Source organism: Cynocephalus volans, chromosome 17 (assembly GCF_027409185.1).
Source record: "Cynocephalus volans isolate mCynVol1 chromosome 17, mCynVol1.pri, whole genome shotgun sequence".
Lineage (NCBI taxonomy): Eukaryota > Metazoa > Chordata > Mammalia > Dermoptera > Cynocephalidae > Cynocephalus > Cynocephalus volans.
The window spans coordinates 40,813,986-40,838,867 of NC_084476.1; the positions used below are offsets into that span (position 1 = coordinate 40,813,986).

Genomic DNA, 24,882 nt, shown 5'->3' on the forward strand with positions numbered 1-24,882 from the left:
TCACTGGCTGAGCGTGGTGCAGATCACACATTGCCGAGAGTTGCGATCCCCTTACCGGTCAAAAAAAAGCTTTGGCCTTAAGTATCATTGTTGTATTTTTCATAGCTTGTTTATATGGCTAGCTTATTCTCAGTTTAGGTAAAATAACCTTTTTTTCCCCCCTAACCACTAGATAACCAGAGAAGAATAACCGTTGAGTAACTGGTAAATACTAAGCATTTTAGTACTGCCAAATGGAAAGTTTACTGTTCTTTGTAAAATAAATACAAATTGACCAATTGTGAATGATTTGCCTTGTCTCACCCAGCAAATTAAATATCACCAACAATTTATTCAGCTCAGATTTGATCAGTGGAAGGATTATGTATCAGAACATCTAGGACAGCCATTTTTGGAAGAATATTTTTGTCTTTTTAATGATTAGATAGTGCTTAGTTCTTCTGAATACAAGTTTCTTGGCCAAATGCTCATTTCATTATCTTATAAGTGCTTTCCATTGGGTATGACAGGTGGGCAGAGGTGTTGAACAGTAGTATATTTGTGTATGGTAGGGCCATAGTGCTCAGAGGGAGACAGCAACTAAGAGAGGTGGGGTGAGGAGGAACTGAAGTTTATGTAAGGCCTTTCCAGAAGATATAACACTTAGACTGCGTTTTGAAGGCAAGAGGGAAAGGAGGGCTGGCTGGTTAGCTCAGGTGGTTAGATTGTATCTTTATGACACCAAGGTCACGGGTTTGGATCCCCATACTGGACAGCCACCAAAAAAAAGCCCCAAAAACAAAACCAAAAACGGGAAAAGAAGTTTAGGTAGAGATACTTGCATCTATAAAGGCACAGAGATATGAAGATCCATTAGTTGAACTGTAGGCAGTTTGGTATGGCTGGTGTTTTGGTACAGAATAAGGGTAATTTTAGGTAGGGGAGAAATGGTTGGAAAGATGGGTTAGGTCCATATCAACAGTTTGGACTTTATCCTGTAGGTGATGTACCCTGATTAGCATGATAAACAGATTTATAAACTTTGGAAAGATCACTCTGAAAGTTTGTGGGAGGCAGGACAAGACTAAAGACAGGCAAACTATTTTGACAGCTGTTACAATAGTTCAGATCTAAGATGAGGGATTGGACTAGGGGAAGTCCTGGTGAGAATGTAGAGGAGAAGATGGATTTGAAAGATACTCAGGAGGTGGAATTGACTTCAGAGGTATGGTGTGAGGAACAGGAAAGACAAGGATGTCAGAGCATTTGGATTAATGGAAATACATAACTGAGTTAGAGAACAGTTAAGGAGGAACAGATCTGGAAAAGAAAATGAATTCAATTTGGGACTCTGACTTTAAGGAGACATCTGGTAGGCATTTGGAGTTGTCAGTTTTGTAGGCACTGGTGTATAGGTGCTAATGAGGGTTTGAAGGTACAGTTTTTATCTTACTCATCTTTTTCTTCCCCAGCACTAATCAGTGCTTTTTGTTTAGGGGGATGTATAGTGTAAGTGTGGATAGATTACATTCCTTATAAGATGTGATCTTGAAATCTTTGAGAAGTAATTTCCCTCTCAAGACCTGTGTTTCCTTCTGTAAAGTGAGGGAGTTGAACTAGATCATTAGTCCTCAACCAAAGTCTGGTATATTGGGCTCAATTGTGAGGTATGGCAAGAAACTTTAAATAATAATAGTTAAAGGGCTGATAGTTCCTCACCTTTTAAATGAGAGTTGATTTATATCACTTCTTAGTTGCATCTCACTATGTTTTCTTGAGAGTGAAAGAAAAGGATGGAGTTATAGTTAGTCTGCTGGAATTTTGTAACTCTGGATATATCGATGGGAGTGTCACAGAGCAGTTGGGGTAGACAAAAATATTCAGAGTCACAATACTAACAACTGGAAAGTTCTATTTTTATATCTAGGAGTTATTGTTCTGATTATAAACAATTTTTATTTTTGCAACTTCAGGAACTCTATTTTAAGAACCTTTCAAAACGCAAAAAAAACGAAGTCATGGAGAAGAATGGGAATAACCGAAAGCTTCGGGTTTGCGTTGCTACTTGCAACCGTGCTGATTATTCTAAACTTGCCCCGATCATGTTTGGCATTAAAACAGAACCTGAGTTCTTTGAACTTGATGTGGTGGTACTTGGCTCTCACCTGATAGATGACTATGGGTAAGATGAAAGTATTTTCTTATTTTTCATTACAACACTATACTGTAGAGAACTTGGATTTTGTAGCCATGTGGACCCAGCTTCAAATCCCACTTCTCACACTTAGTTTTTATGTGTCCTTGGAGAAGTCACTTAGCATCTCTGAGCCTGTTTTCTCAATTATAAAATGGAGTGAAACACTATGTTGTAAGTATTATGAAGAGTGGATATAGTGATATAAATAAAGCATCCATCACAGTAATGCTGCTTAGTAGATGCTTGATAAATGATAGCTATAAATAATATTATTGCTATTTGTTATTATTACATTCAGGAGAAATGCCACTTGTAAATATATATTGTGTGACTATAATAATGTGATTCAATGTAATCTGTTTTGTGAGTTCTAATGGCAATTCTTTAAAACTGGTTGATAGGTCAACAGCATTTATTTTTTTTATTTTTTATTTTTAAAAGATGACCGGTAAGGGGATCTTAACCCTTGACTTGGGGTTGTCAGCACCATGCTCAGCCGGTGATCGAACTGGCCATCCCTGTATAGGATCCCAACCCATGGCCTTGGTGTTATCAGCACCACACTCTCCTGAGAGAGCCACGGGCTGGCCCTGATAGGTCAACAGCACTTAAAGCAGTAGATATGGAACAAGATTTTAAAAATCTAATTGATCTACAAAGTAAAGTGGAATGTTATATTACCATAACCATTGATATTTATTTTGGTGACGTTAGAGTTTTTATTGATCACAGGTACATTTGAAAGATAAAATTTGGGTAATCTTTGAGGGAGCAGAATATATAAACTAGAAATGAACATTCGTTTTGCGATATGTAATAAAGTGGCCTTTAGTGTACCCTTGTGGTATGAAAGCATCAATGCAGCCTCCAAAGATAGTAAAAAATACAATATTATATATGAAAGAAGCTTGTGTTAAAGCAAAATTGCCCTTTTCAGGCTATTCTTTAAAAATAAGACAACAGCAGCAAAACAAATAAATAAAAACTTGTCTTCAAAAGCCAATTTGGCAATTTGCTCTGAGAAAATACTTAAATAGTAAAGAAGAAACTTATGGATAGCTTGGGGATTCATAGATTTTTTTAAAAAATGTGAAATGAATTCTGGCTATCTAAGAAAATCCACTTGGTGATAGGATCAGGTAGAAGAGAAATGTTAGCTAGAACCTGAGATGAAAGTTTGAGTGAGTTCTTTTACTTCCATAAGAAAGCTTTGATAGGAAGACTAGTGAGAGGCTTTCAGGGAAATTGTAATAAGTTTCTTGTCTGCCTGCCACAATAATTAAGGGTGGAAAAGTAGTATTTGTCTGGTGAGATTGTTAAATAGGAAATTTGACTAGTACTTAATGAAAATGTATATTTAAAGTGCATTCTAACACAAGAAATTGTTTTGGGGGAGAGGAACTGGATGCCTGGGAGACACAAGTGAGACACCTTTCACTGTATAACCTTTTGTACCTTTTGAATTTTAAACTATATGAATGTATTATCTACTTTTAAAAGACATTTAAAAAACATAAAAAGTAAGCTACCTTCTATTTTAACTACTTGGATATTTTTTAAAAATCAGCATTTTTATACTCTTAAGAACTGGGTAAAAAAAGGAAATCAAATGGATAACAACAAACTACTTAGAAATGCATTTGTTCCTTTATTTATTCAACATATATTTTTTAAGCATATAAAATATGCCAAGTGGCAAATAAGGCAGAAACAAAGTCCCTACTCTCATAGAACTCATATTCTGGTGGGGGAGATGGGCGATATACAGACAAACAATAAAAATAAGAGATAATAAAGGAAATAAAATGATAAAGGAAAACCTGTAATAAGGAATAAATTTATGGTCTTAAGTGCTTTCATTACTGGGGAGAAAAATTAGGAGTAACTGAGCTAAATATTCAATTCAAATTATAAAACACTTATTTGAGAAAAAGAAGTTCAGATTCTAGTAATGGCAGAGGAGCATGTATATCTGACTAACTCTTCCATAGCTACCCCTTATGAACTCTGGGAAAATATTTTTTTAAAAATTTGAAGGCACTGTACAGCAACCAACAGCAGTCAAAACTGAAGGAGAGGGGCTGGGTGGTTAGCTCACTTGGTTAGTGGTTAGTGTGTGGTGTTGGTAACACCAAGGTCAAGGGTTAGGATCCCCATACTGTCCAGCTGCAAAAAAAGCAAAACAAACAAACAAACAAACAAACAAAAAAATGGGGGGAGATTCAGTCCACAGAAGAAGGGAACTATAGTGGGTGAGATCCATGTTTAAATAGCTTTTCCCCTGAAAGTATCCTTCAGTTCATATGGTTTAGGTTGGTTAGAAGTTGTTTAGATTGAGGTGCCAGAAAATGAGACTTGGGCTGCCATAGCATCTGGAAATTGAGGGGAGAGTTCTGGAAATGAGGTAGCCACAGAGGAGAAGCCCCAGAATCTGTACATAAACTCTTCTCAAATTCTTCATTGACCACTGAACAGCACATGTGTGGGACTCCAAGAAGCCCAGTAAAATGCAACAGCTGGAGGATGAAGAAACTGAGCAGAAATTTCATCTGCTGTCCACCTCAGGGGAGACAGTTTGGAGTTTCAGTTCTACCAAGTTAGAGGGCTTTATAAACACCCCAGGCTTTTCATTGAAACCCCAGAAGGGCCACACCTTAGAAGTAAAAACTACATCCATCTTTAAGAGCAAAACTGAAACAGATTCACCCAATAAATTGTTAAATCAAGCTTCCACAAGGTGCTCAGCCAGTAATTTATCTGCCTACTCAAACAAAAATTAGCAGTCTTAAGAGGAAGATAACAGAACCCAGAGTCTCTTTAATGTATCATCCACAATGTTCAGTATATAATAAAAAATTACTAGATATGTGAAGAAACAGAAAAGTTTGACCCAACATCAAGAGAAAAAATAGTCAATGAAAACAGATCCATAGATGGCTCAGATGTCGGAATTAGCAGACAAGAACTATCTCAACAATCAGCTATTTCTTTTTTTTTTTTATTTTTCTTTTTTCTTTTTTTCTTTTTTTCTTTTTTTCTTTTTCGTGACTGGCACTCAGCCAGTGAGTGCACCGGCCATTCCTATATAGGATCCGAACCCGCGGCCGCTGGGAGCGTTGCCGCGCTCCCAGCGCCGCACCCTCCCGAGTGCGCCACAGGCTCGGCCCAACAATCAGCTATTTCAACAGAGAAATGGGAACTATAAAAATAGAACCAAATAAGTCTACAACTGAAAAGTAAAATATACTAAATGAAGATGCAGTTGATGTAGATGCTGAAGAGAAGAGAAGGATCAGTGAACTTGAGGACAGATCAATAGGAATTGTCCAGGTGAAGAACAGAACAAAAAATTAAATAAAACAAAGAAGAATAGAGCCTCAGGGATCTCTGGGACAGTATCAAAAGCAGTCTAATGTATATTTAATTCACATCTCAGAAAGAGAGGAAGGAAAAAAGATGGGGTAGAAAAATCTTAAAAGAAATAGTGGCCAGTTTTCCAAATTTGGTGAAAAAAATCAATGTACAGATCCAGAAAGGTCAACAAGCCCCAAAAGATAAATACAAAGAAAACTACATCTAGTCACAGTATAGTCAAACTGCCGAAAACTAAGGAAAATCTTGAAAGTGGCAAGAGAAAAATGACATTTCCTACAGATGAACAGTGATACGAATGATAACTGACTCTTCATATGAAACAATGGATGCCGGAAGACAGTGTAACATCTTTAATGTGCTCAAAGGAAAAAAGCTGTTAATGCAGAATTTTTTCTCCAGTGAAAATATCTTTTAAAAATACAGTAAAGATATTTTCATATCAAAGTGAGCAGCAGGTATGCACTACAAAAAATGGTAAGGCAAAATTTTCAGAGTGAAGATAAATGATATTTTTGGAAACTTTATAGGAAGAAGTGACAAGAAATGGTAAATACAGGGGTAAATATAAGAGAATAACATTTTTATTTTTTTTAGATTGCAAAAAATTTATTGTAAAAATAAAGCTTTGTGCACAAATCATAAAATTGTTCTTTGAATTTGATAATGTAAATAGATTTAAAATATATGACAACAGTAGCATAAAGGATAAGAAGGGAAGTATACTGTTGTAAGCATCTTATTATACATAAAGAGATGTGATAATAATTTAAAGTAAACTGATAATATTCATTTCCATAGATTAACCACAAAAAATAATACAGAGATATATAGATAAAGGTGCAATTGAGGAATTAAAATGGACTACTAAGAAATAATCTATTAATCCAAAAGGATGCAGGAAAAGAGGAACAGAGGAACAACAACAACAAAATAAAGATGAGACAAATAGGAAACAAATGGCAAAATGGTAGACCTAAACCTAGACATATAAATAATTGCATTAAATGTAAATGAATTAATTTCTCCAGTTAAAAGGCAGTAATTGTCAGATTAGGTGAAAAAGCCATATGCTGTCTACCAGAGAGACTATAAATATAAAGACATAGGTAGATTAAAAATAAAGGAATGAAGAAAGATACCATGCCAAAAATAAGTATAAGAGAGTGGGTGTGATTATTTTTATATCAGACAAAGCAGACTTCAATGAATATTTCTAGAGACAGAGATTACCACTCCTACAGACATTGAAATGATGAAAGATCAATTCATTAGGAAGCTGTAAGAATCCTAAATATCTATGCATCTAATAACAGAGTTTCAAAATACATGAAGCAAAATCTGAAAGAACTAAAGGGAGAAATAGACAAACCTGTCATAATAGTTAGAGATTTTACCCTCTTCTCAGGAACTGATGTAACAAATAGCTAAAAAATTCCCAAGGATACAGAAACCTGGAGCAAAATGACCAATCACATTATAATTGATATTTATAGTTCACTGTGCCCAATTACTGCAAAATACAAGTTCTTTTCAAATGCCTGTGAATATTCAACAAGATAGAGGATATTCTGGGCTATAAATAAAGTCTCAATAAATTTCAAAAGGCTGAAATATTAGAGAATATATTTGCTGATTACAACAATTAAATTAGAAATCAGTAACAAAAAAGAAAACTAGAAGAGCTCCAAATATTTGAAAATTAAACACTATATTTCTCAATAGCCCATGGATCAAACAAAAAATCATAAAGAAATTAGAAAATATTTTGAACTGAATAATAAATATTACAGTATATCAAAATTTGTGGGTACAGTTGAAGCAGTGCTTAGAGGGAAATTTATAGCTTTAAATGTATACATTAAAAGAGAAGATTAGAGTCAGTGATCTGTGTTTCCACTTTAATAAACAAGAAAAAGATGAGGAAATTAAAACCAAAGTAAGTAGAAAGCAGGAGACAATAAAAAGTAGAAATCAACAAAATATAAAAACTAATAAACAATAGAGAAAATTAACTGAGTCAAATGTTAATTCTTTGAAAATATGAATAAAATTGACAAATTCCTAGCAATTCTCAAGAAAAAAGAGAAAACACAAATTACCAAAATAGGGATGACAAAGAGGATGTCATAACTGATCCTACAGACATTAAAAGGATAAATGGGGAATATTATGCCAATAAATAACAGTCAATTTAGATGAAGTGTACAGATTCCTGGAAAAAACACTATTTACCAAAACTGATACAGAAGAAATAGAAAATCTAAATAGCCCAATATCTATTGAAGAAATTGAATTCATTATCAAACACTTTCAAAAAAATAATCTTCCACAAGGATGGCCTCACTTATGAAATCTCTTAAACACTTAAGAAAGAAATAACACCAGCCTATTGAGAAAATAGAGGAGTAGGGAACTTTCCCAGCTTATTTTATAAGGGCAGCATAATCCTGATATCAAAACCTGACAAAGATGTAAGAAAAGAAAATTCAGACTAGTATCCCTCATGAATATAGACATAAAAAAATTTAAATAAAATATTAGCAAATCACATTCAGCAATATAAAAAACATATCTTGACCAAGTGGGTTTATCTGAAGAATTCAAGATTGTGTTGATAACAGCAGGGTCAAGGGTTCAGATCCCCATACTGGCCAGCCACCCCCCCCCAAAAAAAAATTCAAATTGACTTAACATTTTAAAATCAGTGTCATTCACAAATAACAATAAAAGGGAAAACCCATATAATCATCTCAATAGGTACCAAAAAAGCATTTGACAAAATTAAGCAATCAGTTATGATAAAAAGTCTTAGCAAACTGGAATAGAAGAGAAACCTTAATCTGGTAAAGGCCATCTTTGAAAAACCTAAGGCTAAGATAAAATTTATACTTTCTCCCTAACATTGGAACAAAGTAAGGATTTCCACTTTCGCCACTTATCTTTAACTTGTACTGGATGCATAATAAAGCAAGAAATAGAAATAAAGGCATAATGATTGTCTTATTTACAGACCACATGATTGCTTATGTAGGAAAATCTAAAGAAATCTACAAAATGACTACTAAACATTTGTAAAATTATATACTTAGAATCCTTAGTGATCTGAGAAAATATTAAGTAGATTACAAAATTGTACATGCAATGTGTTCTCAACTATGTTAAAATATTTGCATTAAAATGGCTAAAAGAAATAAATGAAAACACTTGCTATTGCTGAGTGGTAGGTTTGTGGATAATTTTTGTATTTTTTCAATTTTTAAATAATAAACTTATACATATATTTAGAAAAAAGACTGTATCTTTTAAAATTTAGTCATAACAGGAAACTTTACGGTATTGAGAGTTGCTGTTACTGAATCATGAAGCAGTCTTGAAACTGCGTTTCACAGCCACTTAATTCTGTAAAGCCTGTATTTTCATTCCAAACACAATTATGCTTGAATTAATGATATGATACAAAGAGAATTCAGGAGATAATTTCCGTTGTTCAGAAATTTATAATATTGTAGTGACATATCAGGTATCCTGGTTTCCTGCTCTTTTTTTTTTTTTTTGTAGAAAAAAAATGAGCCTTGTTTTTTAAGTAATATGTTTTCCTATTAAGTGCATATTTCTTTTTTAAAATTTATAAAAAAAAAAAGAGAGAGAAAGAAAAAAAAGTCCTGACAACAGTTAAAAATTTGGTCTGTCCTCCTAATAAAAAAATTCTCTCTCAAATGTTTCTCCCTCCAGGTAATGACTGGGAGGGAGCACAAGTGAGCCTTCCAGGGTGCTGTGTTATGTTTTCATCTGGGTGATGGCTTAGAGGTATTCATGTAAAAAAGTTAATCAGGCTATATGTACACTTATGGCCTATGCTCTTTACTTTTATGTGTAACTTATACTTCAATTTATTTACTTTAACAAGTTTAAAATGTTTCTTCCTTCAGAGTTGGTGTTAGATTGCTTTTCTTGCGTGTTATTGAGCTTTGTTTAAGAACATGCTCTCACATCTTTATTTTTCTCCTGCTTTAGAAATACATATCGCATGATTGAACAAGATGACTTTGACATTAACACCAGGCTACACACAATTGTTAGAGGGGAAGATGAGGCAGCCATGGTGGAGTCAGTAGGCCTGGCCCTAGTGAAGTTACCAGATGTCCTTAATCGCCTGAAGCCTGATATTATGATTGTTCATGGAGACAGATTTGATGCCCTGGCTCTGGCTACATCTGCTGCCTTGATGAACATCCGAATTCTTCACATAGAAGGTGGGGAAGTCAGTGGGACCATTGATGACTCTATCAGACATGCCATAACCAAACTGGCTCATTATCATGTGTGCTGCACCCGAAGTGCAGAGCAACACCTGATATCCATGTGTGAGGACCACGATCGCATCCTTTTGGCGGGCTGTCCTTCCTATGACAAACTTCTCTCCGCCAAGAACAAAGACTATATGAGCATCATTCGGATGTGGTTGGGTATGTATATCAGACTTTATTCAATCCAATGGCTGTTTTTGTCAGAAAATGTTGGGTATGTTTCAGTCTTTTTGGAAACTATCATGGATAGAATATTCCATTAGCAATCAGAAGGCTAAGGTTTTAGTTCATAGATATTCTCCCTGTGTATGACTTTATCTCTCTGAGGTTCACCTTTTCTGTAAAATAGGCTTAATCGATTGATTTCTCAAAATCAATGCTGTATTTATACAATTGAATGCTTTTTACTCCATTAATTTAATGTTGTGGGTAAATATTTAGATACAAGGACAGATCCTGATTAACCAAAAAGCTACATACAGCATTATATGTGTTACATGGTGCAATTTTTTAAAAAACTATACCAATGGAAAGGTTAGGACACCTATATACAAGTCATTTTATTATTATTATTATCATTATTATTGTTTCTGGTGTGTGATTATGGGTGTTTTTATTTTTGTTTTTCTGTATTATTTTAGTACAATGGAAAAATTGTTATTTTTACTTTTAATGCCTTTCCTGTAAGATTGTTGGAATACTCTGAGGAGATAATGAATGTTGAAAGCAGTTAGTAAGCCAGAAGTACTTATTAATATAAGGGATTATTATGATGATTATTAAAAAGCAAAAGTCATAGTTGTAGCATTAAGGTTTGTTACCTTTGTAAATAAGCCTTAAGGTCTGAAATTTTCAGTGATCAGTGATATAGCTCTCTGGAAATTACTTCTTGCTATTCAGAGGTAAAGAAAACAGGTTTACAAACAGAATGTCAGCTGGTTAATTTATAGTGAGAGTACTGTCTAGGGGGAAAATTAGGACTAACCATCTGTTTAGGACCTTCCTTTTCTAAGAAGTAGGCCTACTGAATAATGAAATTAATGAATAGAAAATTGATTTGGTGATTGTATAATCAAAGAAATTGTGTATATTTTTAATCCAGATTACATTAGAACAGGAAAGGAATTGGACTTTCCTACTGTATAAATTAATCCATTCTTCATATTTCTTATCCTTGGACAGATTTGTAAGTATTAAGGAACCTGTCTAGATAATGCTGGTGGAATAAACTTGTGTCTCTTCAGTCTCTCTTTTTTGTATGCTTTTAGGTAAACACTCTCACATTCTGTTCTGGTTATTCTGTTAGCTCTGTATGTGTTCTGGAAAACCTTGTATTACTGAAAAACTTGTAATGAATAGAAAATAACCATTAGAAAACAGGATGCATCAAAATGTACTTATAGGGCTTAAAGTCCTGTTTGGGACCATTTAAGTAATTCTTTATGAAAAGGATGACAAAATAGCAAAAATTGGATTTTTTTTTTGTTTTTTAAAACCAGTGAAAAAACAGAGGAGCCATCTATCCCTGGGAATAATACATTTTGTACAAAGCCTGTGCCTACTTCTTGATGTGCAACTTCTTATGTTATCACTCTGCTTGTAGGAAAATAGGGTTCGGTAGTTCACCTACAACATGCAGCTTTGTAACCAGAACATTAATATATTACAATCTTAGTAAAAATACCAGCAAAGTTAAAAAGACATGTTAAATTCCTAATAGTAAAAGAAATACCCCAGTAAATATAGGACTTTACAATACAGAACAAAATGATGTGCCTTAATGCAAAGAGTTGTATGGAAGGGCTGAGGCTGCTAAGTTACAGTGACAAAGGCAGAATGATAATGTCAGAAGTGGCAGGTTGAGAAGCAGGTGCATGCTTTGTACAAATTGTGTTATTGCCAAGGGTGGGTAGCTCTGGTTCATTGTCTTGTGTTTTCTTTTTCACTGGTTTGAAAAAAGACATCTAGTTTTTGCCATTTTGCCATTCTTATTTCATAAAGAAACTGCTTTAATGGCTCCATATAGAACCTTAAGTTACGAAGTGCATTCCTACTACATTGCATTGTATGGTTATTGTCTGTGCACTACAAATGCTTCTTAATCACAATTAAAGTAGAAAATAAGAAGTGGAAAGCTCTCATGGGGTAAACTGCTAGAATTTTTATTCTTCTTCACCTTCTGCTTGTGCCTTAGCAATAAGTAGTGTAAAATGATCCTCTGCATGGGACTGTAGAAGCTCCATAATATCCTCACTGTCAAAGAAAAATTGTCTCTCAAAAGCCCTAAGATCAGAGGGCTTGCCCTATAAGTGTTTTCAAGACAGAGAAATGAAGAGAAAGAATGTGGGGTAAAGGGGCCTCGTGATGAGACTGTATTTCTCCACAGGTTGTTGCCTGTGTTTACATTGGTGTGCCTTGCATTCTGCCATGAAGATTCATGTTTGAATAACTCAACTACCACATTAAAAGTTGACATCATTCCTCTACTTACCAGTCACGGATGAGTTAACTCACATCACGAAAACGTGCATCATAGGAGAACAGACTTGTACCTGTGGTCACATTGCAGCATATATGTAGTATTTCCATATTCTTTGTAGTGAAGACACTTCTTTTATTGCTACTCCTTCCCCTAAGTTTTTTTGGGTTTTTTTTTTTTAAAGATGACCGGTAAGGGGATTTTAACCCTTGACTTGGTGTTGTCAGCACCACGCTCTCCGAAGTGAGCTAACCAGCCATCCCTATATAGGGATCCAAACCCATGGCCTTGGTGTTATCAGCACCACGCTCTCCCAAGTGAGCCACAGGCTGGCCCCTCTTCCCCTAAATTTTTAATTCTCATTGGATTTTTTTTCTTACTAATGGTCCTAATCTGTATCTAGGACATTATCTATGTTAATCTCACCTTTCTAGACTTCTGTTGAGAGGCTGTTTTCCTTTTGATCTTTGAAACTCTCATGTTTATCAAGTTTCTGATAGATTATTTTAGACCTTTAGGTCTTTTTCCTAGTTTGTACAAAATATAATAATTATAACCCCTCTCTCCCCAGTTTAGAAGCTAATATGGGACCAAGAATTTTTTAAAATAAAATTTTGGAGTCAATATGGAATTTTAAATCAAGTACCACTGAAGATTTTAACTTAGTAAAAATCCTCTGTTACCATTAAATTATTTAAAATAATTGCTGCTTGTTGAATTTGGAAATTAATGAGAAGATATATAGTTCATGATAAAATTGATCATTACAATTAATATTACAGAGAAAGATATTTTCACTAAAAATAAGTGAGTGGAGCTCATTTTCAGTTTTATGATAATATAGGCCCTCTTGATAAATGTTTTGTAGTGTTTGGCATAGCACTGTCAATCCAAACGTTTTTCACTTTAAATTTTTGCTGAGGAACTGTCCTTGAGATGTGTGAAGATTTTCTAATCCTTTGAACAGAGTTTGAAACACCTGCTACTTGTTGAATCTGGTAGGAGATGGTATGGGGAAGCTCCTATGCATTAAATGAAATATGTTTAATACTCATTCAATTGTTAGATGCCCTGATTTGCAACATATTATTATTCATTATTATTGCTGGTTATTCATTAGAAACATTAGTTAGAAATTGGAAAGATTCACATTTTTCTAGTGCTTTGGAATCTTTTGGATTTTAAAACAACGAATTTCTAGTGCCTGCTATTTAAAGTTATATTTGTGGTAGCAAGCATCTTTGTAAAATAAGTTTGCTGAATCCTTGGGCTTGTTGCTATGAGTCATGTGATCCTAATTTGGATGCCCTGTTGAGAATGTGACAAACTATTTTCACCTTAGAATTTTTAAAAGCACAGACTTTAGTGTCTTGCTTTTGGAATATGCTTCTTCCTCTTTTAAGATTCTTAACTAATGAAGTAATATGGTTTGATTTTCTTTAAACAGGTGATGATGTAAAATCCAAAGATTACATTGTTGCACTACAGCACCCTGTGACCACTGACATTAAGCATTCCATTAAAATGTTTGAATTAACATTGGACGCACTTATCTCATTTAACAAGCGGACCCTAGTTCTATTTCCAAATATTGATGCAGGTAATTGAATTTGAAAATGAAATGATACCACCTACCTTTTCAAATTTTGTGTTTCTATTACTTCTTCTTTTGACTGCCTGTCTTGCTCATTTGATCATTGAAGGCCACCCTATTCTGAATTGAATTCTGATTTTCAAAGGATTACCAATCTTGCTGTAGATCAAAGAGTTTGTGATGTTTTTCTCAAGTCTAGTAGAAACTCAATGAGAGAAATACAAAAAAAAAGGTCTCTCTAATCTCCACTTGAGTCTCATGTGTAGTCTCTTCCCTGCAGTTTCCACTGCGAACCTATGCCAAGAGACATAAACCTTAAAAGCTGAAGTGAAAGTGTCTCTAGGAAAGTAATGATTCCACTGTAAAATAGCCATTATTATTTCTTGTTTTCTTTCTCATTTATGTTAGCTATATCTTCAAGTAATCTTGAGCTTGAGCAGTTTAGGTCTGGAGTCTCCAACCAGTTGATCCTCAAGCCTGTGCTGGTTGATCACCTACTGGTAGATGGTACTGTGGGCTTTGATGCTACTGAGACCTTAGGCAAGTTAATGGGGGTGTGAGATGTAAATGAGAAATGCCAGAGCAGGGCTTGACACTGATGAATTTTCACATGCTGGCTATGTTAGCTGATATCACTGCTGAACTCTGAGGCATTTTTTGGTAAAGGAGGCAGGACCGTTTCTCTATAATGCCAAAGTGTCACCATCTTACCTTGAAAGAACCCCTCTCAGTGTCCCTTGAATAATCTTTTCTGTTAGGGGAAACAGAGTAGAGTGTTAATCGAAGTAAAATTAAGAATACCTAATCCAGATTTTGTCCAGGTAATGTATCAGTATTTCAAAAACCTTAATATCTATTTTAATTTTTTAAATTTTGTATAAATATTTGTAATTATGTATCTTTCTTATTCAGTATTTATTGTCAATGATACGTTGTTTTGTAATATACTTTCCTGATTGTATACACTGTAGAATTAGAAATATTTTTCCTCTGTGAAAGTAAAGGGTTCCAGGAATATCTAAATCATGTCTGCCACTCGCCTCTACTCTCGATGGGGTTTTTGATAAGATATTAACAGGGAACAATAGGGAAATAAGAATCAAGGCATTACTTTATCATTATCTGGCTTATTACCTAGTTCCCCAAGGTAGGATTCTCTGGAAAACTGGATTAGTGCATGTGGTTTAGGCTTATGGTTAGAGGAGCCTTCAACTGAGTCCAAATATGAATCTTGGAATAGTAGTGCCTTCTAACATGCTGTGTACTATAATAATTATAGATGGCGACTGGCATTCTCTGGCAAGACTGCATATAGGAGGCAGACCTCCTCCAAGAAGATAGACTCTGAGTCTGTTTACCTACCTTCCCACGTAGAGAAAGTTGAAAAGAGAGAGAACAGATGCATGCACAGCTTCTGTTAAATCAGTGGCTTCTGCCCACTGGTGAGCATGGTATGGTCACTGTCCTGCCTTCTAACCAATCAGACTAGCAACTTTTCCTCCCTTAGTACAGGGTAGTTAGGAGAGGGTGAGTAGAGAGGTAAATATTGCTTCACCCTCATACATTTTTAGATTTTTTTAAAGTTCATTTAAAATAAAATATCAGCCACAGTGTTGGGGTCTATCTGTATTTTCTTGGAGTTTAGTCCACATAAATAGGAATGCTATCCAGCTGAGCTACTTTAGTGTGCATAGTTGGGAAGAAGGTCTCTAATCAGCTTCATGTGTGGAACCTGAGACCTTTCCTTTTAGGACTTCCCAGCTTAAGAGATATAATACATTGGCCTGCCTTTAGCTTCTTAATTGTTATTTAAGGTAAAGGTTTTTACTAGGGCATTAATAAAAGGTATTTGCTTTGCTGAGTTCTGTTTGAAAAGTCACAATGGCTGCTGTTCAAGTTCCTAGATGAGTTGAAGCTGGCCAGACATTTTAGATACTCATTATTCATGAAAAGATTGATAATTAAAATTACTGTTTCCCTAATAACTGGTGTGAAATTTTATAGGGAGAGTTCTTTAAGTGGGGCTATACTTGCCAATGAAAATGATGTCTTTATCTCATAAACTATTTAACAATTGGTTCTTTTCATTTTCACAGGGAGCAAAGAGATGGTTCGAGTGATGCGGAAGAAGGGCATTGAGCATCATCCCAATTTCCGTGCAGTTAAACATGTCCCATTTGACCAGTTTATACAGTTGGTTGCCCATGCTGGTTGTATGATTGGGAATAGCAGCTGCGGGGTACGAGAGGTCGGAGCTTTTGGAACACCTGTGATCAATCTGGGAACGCGTCAGATTGGAAGAGAAACAGGTGTTTACCTTTATTTATATTTCAACTAAGTAGGCTTTATACATATGTATGAATTATAAGGTATGTATATATCAGTGTTGGGCATATATTTTTGTGAACAAGTGAGCAAATGAGGTTAATGATCAGTTGTAGCCTAAAATGTGTAAGTAGTCTGTAACACACAGTGATTACCAAATTTTTTCGAGCTCTACTTACATTTTTATTGTCTTAGTAATATCAATTAGAGCTAAGTGGTTGTTATTTAATGATGGTCTTTGATGGCTGTATTTGAGAGGATATGGCTGACTGTGTCATGAGTGTATGAATTCTAGTCTTTCATTTTCTGGCCCCAGTATAGAGTCCCTTCAGTCAGTACTTTAGAGTATGGCAATTCTAGGTAAGTTGCCCCTTAACTAAAGTATAAGTGGGATCATTTTCAGTGAATTTACAAACCGAGCTAGATTCTGTTATTAACATTAATCTAAGTTATAATGCTATCGACATGCAAGTATATATCTGTAACTAATGAAAAATGTGTGTTGTTAACGGTGAAAGAACTGGGCTAGGACCAAGGAGATTAGTTCCAATTCTGTCTTTCTCCTACTCTTCATAATTGCCACCCTGACTCTTGATTATCTTTAGATCTTTTTCTCCTTTCATTCACAGGATATTACTTTGCCCCTAATTTTATAAGGAAAATAGATAGTCATGAGATAGGCATTATTTCAAATTAATTAATTAATTAAGAAAATATTTAACAAGCACCTACCATGTGCTAGGCACTGAGATTTGGGAGTAAACTAGACTAACAAAGTTGAGCTCTCGTGTAACTTACATTCTAGTGGAGAGGAGATAGGCAAACAACAAAAAAAAAAAATCAGGATCTCTGTATGCTGTGCAGACTGTGACACAAGGTGATGAGATGGGCTGCATTAGATAGAGTAAAGGAAGGCCTCTTTGAAGAGGTGACATTTAAGCTGAACTCTGAATGATAAGGAATTGGCTATGTGAGGATCTGGGAAAAGCCAAGGGAATAGCCAGTGTGAAGGCCCTAAGGTGGGAACAAGCTTGATATATTTGAGAAATGGAAGGTCTAGTGTAGTTGTATAGTAGTGGACAAGAGGCAGCATGATATAGATGACATTACAGAAGGAGGCAGACTTGTGTAAGCCAGGTTAAATAATTTGGAATTTTTTCTAAATATGATGGAAACCATTTAAGAGAGGGAATGACATGATATGACTTTCATTTTGGAAAGATTACTCTGGCTGCTTAGATGGAGAGTGGAATGTGATGGGGCAAGAATAGAAGCATGGAGACCAGTTAATGGACTATTTCAGTTGCTCCCATGAGAGTTGATAGTGGCTTAGACTAAGTAGTAGTTAGAGATGAAGAAAAGTTAGATTTGGAGTTTGTCATGGTACTTACTGACACTTGGATGTAGAAGGTGAGAAAAAGAAAGGAATCAATAATAATGCCTAGATTTTTTTTTTTTTTCATGACCGGTAAGGGGATCGTAACCCTTGGCTTGGTGTTGTCCGCACCGCGCTCAGCCAGTGAGTGCACCGGCCATCCCTATATAGGATCCGAACCCGTGGCCTCGGCGCTCCCAGCACCACTGAGCTCCCAGCGCCGCACTCTCCCGAGTGAGCCATGGGGTCGGCCCAATGCCTAGATTTTTATTTTACTTTATTTTATTTATTTATTTTGGCAGATGGCCAGAAGGGGGACCCAAACCCTTGACCTTGGTGTTATCAGCCCTACACTCTAACCAAGTGAGCTATCCAGCCAACCCAATGCCCACATTTTTAGATTGAGCAGTGAGGGTATTCTTTCCTGATGTCAGGGACACTGAGGGAGGAACAAATTTGGGAGGGGATGCAATTAAGAGTTCTCTTATGGCTATGTTAAGTTTGAGATACCTAGATAGTTCCAGGAGAGTTAGAGTTGGAGATACAAACTTGAGGGTTATTGGCATATAGAGCGTGTATAGTTAGGATATCAGTTTGGCTGCTGTAACAGAGAGATCCAAAATAATAGTGGCTTAAATAAGTTACATTTTCTTTCTTGCTCATGGGTATGGCAGCCAGACAATCATTAGAGACTTAGCCCCGACTTCTCTTCTTGATGGTTGCTCCAGCTCTTGCTATCAAGTTCCTATTTTAGCCATTGGGAAAGAGAAAAGGGAAAATGCCCCTGCCTTTAAAGGCAGGACCTCCAAGTCACAAATATGTCTTCTCCACCCATCAGAACTTAGTCACATGGCTGCCTGTAACTGCAAGGGAAGCTGAAGAATATAGTCTTTACTGGGTGATCAGATGCCCAGCTAAAAATTCTGTTACGGCTATAAAGAAAGGAAATTGAAGATGACAGCACTCTGCCATAGATGATGTTTAAAACCAAGGGACAGAGGGCCGAGCCTGTGGCGCACTTGGTAGAGTGCTGCGCTGGGAGCGCGGCGACGCTCCCGCCGCGGGTTCGGATCCCATATAGGAATGGCCAGTGCACTCACTGGCTGAGTGCTGGTCACGAAAAAGACAAAAAAAAAAAAAAAAAAAAAAAAAAAAAAACCAAGGGACAGAAGAGATTACCCAGGAAAAACATGTAAATAGGGCAAAGAGTGGGGCCCAGGACCAACCTCTGGAACCCTTCAGCATTTAGAATTCTGGTGAAGAGGGAACAGCCAGCAAGGAAGAGTGTAAAGGAACTACTGCCAGAGAGGTCGGAGGAAAACCAGGGGTGTGTGGTATCATTAAAGCCCAGAAAATAAAGTGTTTCAAGGAGGTGGTGCTGATAGTTCAAATAAAATGTGAAAGGAGAAATGAACGCTGGATTTGGCAACCTGGTCTCTGTACTTTCCGTTACCACATTTATATAAAGGTACATGCCCATCTTTCCTTTCCTTCTTACTTTCTTTACAGTAGGGTTGGGGGTAGAGGTATATATGTCTCTCCTGACTGTCCATTGCTCATCCTTCTACCTGTGTTCTTAATCCCCATCCCTCCTGCCTTCTCAGGGACTTATCCATCGGTCATCCTTTCTCTTCCATGGATATTTAACCTCCTTATTGTTTAAATATGCCCAGGCCTCTCACATCCTAAAAACAAGACAATACAAAACAATCCCTTCTTTAACCCCACACCTCTTTCTAGCCACAACTCTTCCTCTCTTCTCTTCTTAGCCAAGCCTATTGAAAAATGTGGCCATTTTCTTTATATTTACTCCCTCACATTGGCCAGGAAATGTAGGGTGAGAAAGTGACTGCCTGAACAGCTCATATTTACTGACTGATTGACCAGGCTTGCCTGACTGGCTAATTGAACGACTGGCTGAGTAGATGGAAGGCAGGGTAGATTGAAAGAGAGTGGACGTGATAGATGACTAGGAAAGTGGTAAGTGCAAACCAGATTAATCCAACTTATTTATTTCAATAAACAAACAAAAACTTGATTTATTCTCTTTGGGAATAAAGGACACTAGTGCCTTTAAGTGTTTGATACATAGAAATCTTGCTGAGAATGCTCTAAAAGGTATAAAGTAGAAAAGCTGATGTCTTCCTAATAGAAGACTTATTTAAAATCTGCTGGGTTTCAGGGCTAATTATGAACACAGCACTGTGCTAACTTCTTTATTCTTTGGATATTCCCACTTCCAAATCATTCTAATGTGTCACTGGATTTACCTAGGAGAGAATGTCCTTCATGTCCGGGATGCTGACACCCAAGACAAAATATTGCAAGCACTGCACCTTCAGTTTGGTAAACAGTACCCTTGGTGAGTACACCACCTTTTGTGTGTGTGTGTGTGTGGTTTAAAGGAGGAGCTACCGCAGGCACCATTTTAAAGCTACAATCACTGTTTAATCATCCTGACAGAGCTTTCCTGCTAATGCCTAGGGGGCCCTAGCTGCTGGTGAGACAGGAAATGCAGAATATTTTTTTATTTGTCTCAGTTGTTAATATAGCTAGGAAATACTTCTTTAGCCTAATTTGACTTTCTATAAGTATTAGAAAATAATGTAACTGATTTTCTTTATAAATAGTCTAGTTCAGCATTTTATTTAATTTTGACTGCCCACCTTTCCATTTCAAATTGATGAGATTATCTTATTGGCATTTTTTTCTGAAAAGAATTTTCTCAGAAATGTAAAGATAAATACTAAATGCAAAAGAAAAAAGAAATGGAAGTACTTAGTTACTATGTTACTGAAGAGATCCAGATATTATTTTATTTTATTTCTTTATAATTATGATTTCTAGTGAATTTTTATTTGTTTAATTGATAGATAAAATTGTATGTATTTACCGTGTACAACATGATGTTTTGGAATATAGTCGGCCCTCCATATCTGTGGGTTACTCATCTATGGATTCAACCAACCTTAGATTGAAAATATTTTTTTAAAGAATTGTGCCTGTTCTGAAGCTGTTCAGACTTGTTTTCTCATTATTCCCTGAACAATACAATGTAACAACTGTTTACATAGTATTTACATTGTATTAGGTATTCTAAGTAATTTAGAGATGATTTAAAGTATACAGAAGCATAGGTTATATGCAAATACTATGCTTACTATGCTATTTTATATCAGGAACTTGAGCATCCACAGATTTTTGTATCGGAGGAAAGTCCTGGAACCAATACCCCACAGATAAAAAGGGATGACTGCGTATATACATTGTGGATATGTTGTTATTTTAAAAGGAAGAAGCATGAATTATTTTTTACCTGAAGTCTCACATTCCATTAAACCACGCCCTCAATATCATTTAACATGTATGGCCGAAGCATTTAATTTAATTGACTTTTTGGGTATTGCAGTTCAAAGATATATGGGGATGGAAATGCTGTTCCAAGGATTTTGAAGTTTCTCAAATCTATTGATCTTCATGAACCACTACAAAAGAAATTCTGCTTTCCTCCTGTAAAGGAGAATATCTCTCAAGATATTGACCACATTCTTGAAACTCTAAGTGCCTTGGCTGTTGATCTTGGTGGGACGAATCTCCGAGTTGCGATAGTTAGCATGAAGGTAAAATAATTCCTAAGCTCTTAACTTTATAATTGATTTTTTAAAAAAGTATAGGTGGAAGGTAGGACTGGAAACATACACAAGAGTTTGTAATCATTTGTTCATAGTATTGACTTTTGAATCCATTACAGTGTTTGTCTCACTATTTTACTGATCATTAACATTTCAGAGTAGTAAAATCTAAAGGAATCCAAAGTAGTAGACTGGAGTTGACATTGGGGAGACCCTTTAGGCATTAGAGAGAGAGGGCTTTTGCCACTAAGGAGACCTGAAATTCTATACCTGGTAACAGCTTAGAGTGTGGAACATGCTGATTACTTTCTCTACCCAAGTGAGAGTATCTACAAATGGTGAAGAGAATTGCCTGTTCTCTAGAACATGATAAATTATATGGGTTCTCTATTTTGCATTTTTACAATGCTTTTAAATTTTTTTTTGAAGGAATCTATTTTGTCATTGACATGAATTTATCATACACATTTATGGGGTACAGAGTTATATTTCAATACATGTATACAGTGTATGATGATCAAATCAGGGTAATTAGCACATTCATCACCGTAAAACTTTATCATTTCTTTGTGATAACATTTGAGCTCCTCTTTTCTAGCTGTTTGAGAACATGCATATATTATCGTTAATTATAGATGCCTAGCACTACTGTACACCACTAGAACTTATTTTTCTTATCTAGGTGTAATTTTGTGTTCATTAACCAACCTTTCTCCATCTCCTACCCCCTCTCCATTTCAGCCTTCAGTAACAACAATTCTACTCTCTACTTCTAAAAGTTCAACTTATTTTTATTTATTTATTTTAGCTCTCATAAATAAATAAATAAACATGGGGTATTTATCTTTCTATGCCTGACTTATTTCACTTAACATAATGTCTTCCAGGCTCATCCATGTTGCCACAAATGACAGGATTTCATTCTTTTTCTGGCTGAGTAGTATTCCATTTGTCGGGTCTGCCACCGGCTGACCCGAACAGCCCTTGCCTTGCTATCAGTCCCTCCCTTGGTGTCCCTTCTGGTGGGCGGGCGGATTGCCCAGATTCCTCTTTCCCTGGTCCCCGTTGGGAGGAGATGGAGGAAGAGAGCTGTGAAGAGAGATGAGCACAGCCGCCGGCCCCAACCAGCCCATTAAAGTACACTCAGACGCGGCAGGGGTTCTGTCGAGCAGTTCCGTTTATTATCACACAAGCACTTGCTTTTAAAGGCAAATGGGGGAGGGAGGTATTTACATCCTCCAGTCAGCTTAAAGGTTACGAGAGCATTCATCCTGTCTCAATGCCTAGCTATTGCAATCATGCAGTGTTCACGAGTGCGGAAGTGTGTATTTGGCCAATAAGGGCTAAGGCAAGATTCCCGCAGACACTCCCACCCTACCTCCTCCCGGCGCCATCTTAGGCTGCCACGTTAATATACACTTGTGGGCCCATAATGGCGCTGCTTGTAATGTCACTTAAGGTGGCATTAGTTTTTAAGGCCCGACACCATTGTTTTTATCCATTCATCTGTCGGTGGACACCTAGGTTGATTCTGTATCTTGGCTATTGTAAATAGTGCTGCAGTATACATGGGAGTGCAGATATTTCTTTGGTATGCTAAATTCTTTTCCTTCGGATAAATACCCAGTAGTGGGATTGTTGGATTATATTGTGTTCTATTTTTAATTTTAGAAGAACCTCCAGACTGTTTTCCATAATGGCTGTACTAATTTACATTCCCACCAACAGTGTATAAGAGTTTCCCTTTCTCCACATCCTCACCAGCACTTGTTATTTTTTGTCTTTTTGATAATAGCAATTCTAACTGGGGTGAGATGATATAGAATTGTGGTTTTGATTTGCATTTCCCTGATAATTAGTGATGTTGAGTGTTTTTTCTATACCTGTTGGCCATTTGTATGTCTTCTTTTAAGAAATGTCTATTCAGGTCATTTGACCATTTTTTAATCAGATTGTGTGTGTGTGTGTGTGTAACCTTTTTTGTGTATGTTGTTGTTTTTTAATTTTTGAGTTGTTTGAGTTCCTTGTATATTCTGGATATTAATCCCTTGTTGGATGAATAGTTTGCAAATATTTTCTCCCATTCTGCTGGCTGCATCTTTGCTCAGTTGATTGTTCCATTTGCTGTACAGAGGCTTTTTAGTTTGATGTAATCCCATATGCCTGTTTTTGTTTTTGTTGCCTGTGCTCTAGAAGTCTTCATAAAATTTATGCCCAGACAAATGTCTGAGTTTTTCTACTATGCTTTCCTCTAGTAGTTTTATAGTTTCAGGTCTTAAATTAAATCTTTAATTCCTTTTGAGTTGATTTTGGTATATGGTAAGAAATATACTTTGTTCTTTCTGCATATGGATATCTTTCCCTGCATGATTGAAGAGGCTGTTCTTTCCCCAATGTATGTTCTTGACACTTTTATCAAAAATCAGTTGGTTATAGATACATGGATTTATTTCTGGGTTCTCTATTCTGTTCCATTGGTCTGTGTGTCTCCTTTTATGCCAGTACCATGCTATTTTGATTACTATAGCTTTGTAGTACATTTTGAAGTCAGGTAGCGTATTGTCTCCAGCTTTGTTCTTTTTGCTCAGGATTGCTTTCGCTATTTGGGGTCCTTTGTGGTTCCATGTGAATTTTAGGATTGTTTTTTCTGTTTCTGTGAAGAATGCCATTGGTTTTTGATTGAGATTGCACTGAATCTGTAGATCACTTTGGCTAGTATGGTCATTTTGGTAATATTAATTCTCTCAATCCATGAACGTGGAATGTCTTTCCATTTCTTTGTGGAGTGAGTGGCCCTGGGGGGGTTCACTGGAGCTGCTGCAGGACTGTGTTCCCCTGGGAGAGGTGCAGCAAAGAAAACAGGGCTGCCTCTGGTGACAGAAGGCCCTATTAGTTGGCTGTCAGGATCTGGAAAGTATAAGCGTTGGTTTCCTCTGTTCTGGGGGTGGCCTCTGCACTGTGCTGGACCACCTGTTCCCAGGAGTGCGGGGCTGCATGGCTCAGGTGCGAGAGTCACAGTGTGATGAGAGGGCCTTAGGGATGTGGAGATGCCAGGGCTATTGGGCCCCCGAGCAAAATGCACTCTGGTGTTGGCTCCGAACCCAAAATGGCAATGGGCTGTGGTTGCCCGGGACCCAGACGGTGAGGGAGGCTCAGCTTGAACTTCCTCTCTGGAATAACGCAGTCATGTGGGCTCCAAGCTGCACCCCACACTGGGCTCACAGACTGTAAGGGCCACGCAGCACCCTTGTAACTTGGATTGCAGGCGACCATGTCAGGAGCCAGGATTCCCTTCCTTGTCTACCTTTGCCCCAGGGCAAGGGGTCTCTCCATCTAAGCTGGGCGCTTCACTTGTCTTTCTGTGCTGCCATCTCGAGTTTCTGAAGCTCAGAGGGTCTTCCTCATCATCTTGCTGAATTCTCGTGTTTTCTCCCAGACACTGTTTGACATGTGACTGTCCACTTGTTTTGGACTTTCTTTGCATCAGAAGCAAGACCTGGGTGCCTCTCATCGGCCATCTCGAACCGCCATCTTCATGCTCCATTTTTACAACTCTGCTGTTTATCAAGTACAGCAAACCTTCAATCTGTTAGCCAAACCATCACCACAATGTTGACAG

At 36.7% G+C, this 24,882-nt stretch overlaps 1 protein-coding gene across 3 annotated transcripts in view; it reads left to right on the forward strand.

Moving 5' to 3' along the window:
• The window catches only part of GNE (glucosamine (UDP-N-acetyl)-2-epimerase/N-acetylmannosamine kinase), a 38,496-nt gene that overhangs the window by 3,576 nt on the left and 10,038 nt on the right, over positions 1 to 24,882 (forward strand). For 2 of the 3 annotated variants that reach the window (XM_063081838.1, XM_063081837.1), the window contains exons 2-7: positions 1,953 to 2,161; positions 9,566 to 10,017; positions 13,785 to 13,937; positions 16,028 to 16,240; positions 19,906 to 19,993; positions 21,041 to 21,251. In XM_063081838.1, coding sequence (XP_062937908.1) covers positions 1,998 to 2,161; positions 9,566 to 10,017; positions 13,785 to 13,937; positions 16,028 to 16,240; positions 19,906 to 19,993; positions 21,041 to 21,251 — 1,281 coding nt within the window. In that variant the 5' untranslated portion in view covers positions 1,953 to 1,997. The remainder of the gene's footprint in view (positions 1 to 1,952; positions 2,162 to 9,565; positions 10,018 to 13,784; positions 13,938 to 16,027; positions 16,241 to 19,905; positions 19,994 to 21,040; positions 21,252 to 24,882) is intronic. The other variant, XM_063081839.1, reaches the window with a different exon arrangement.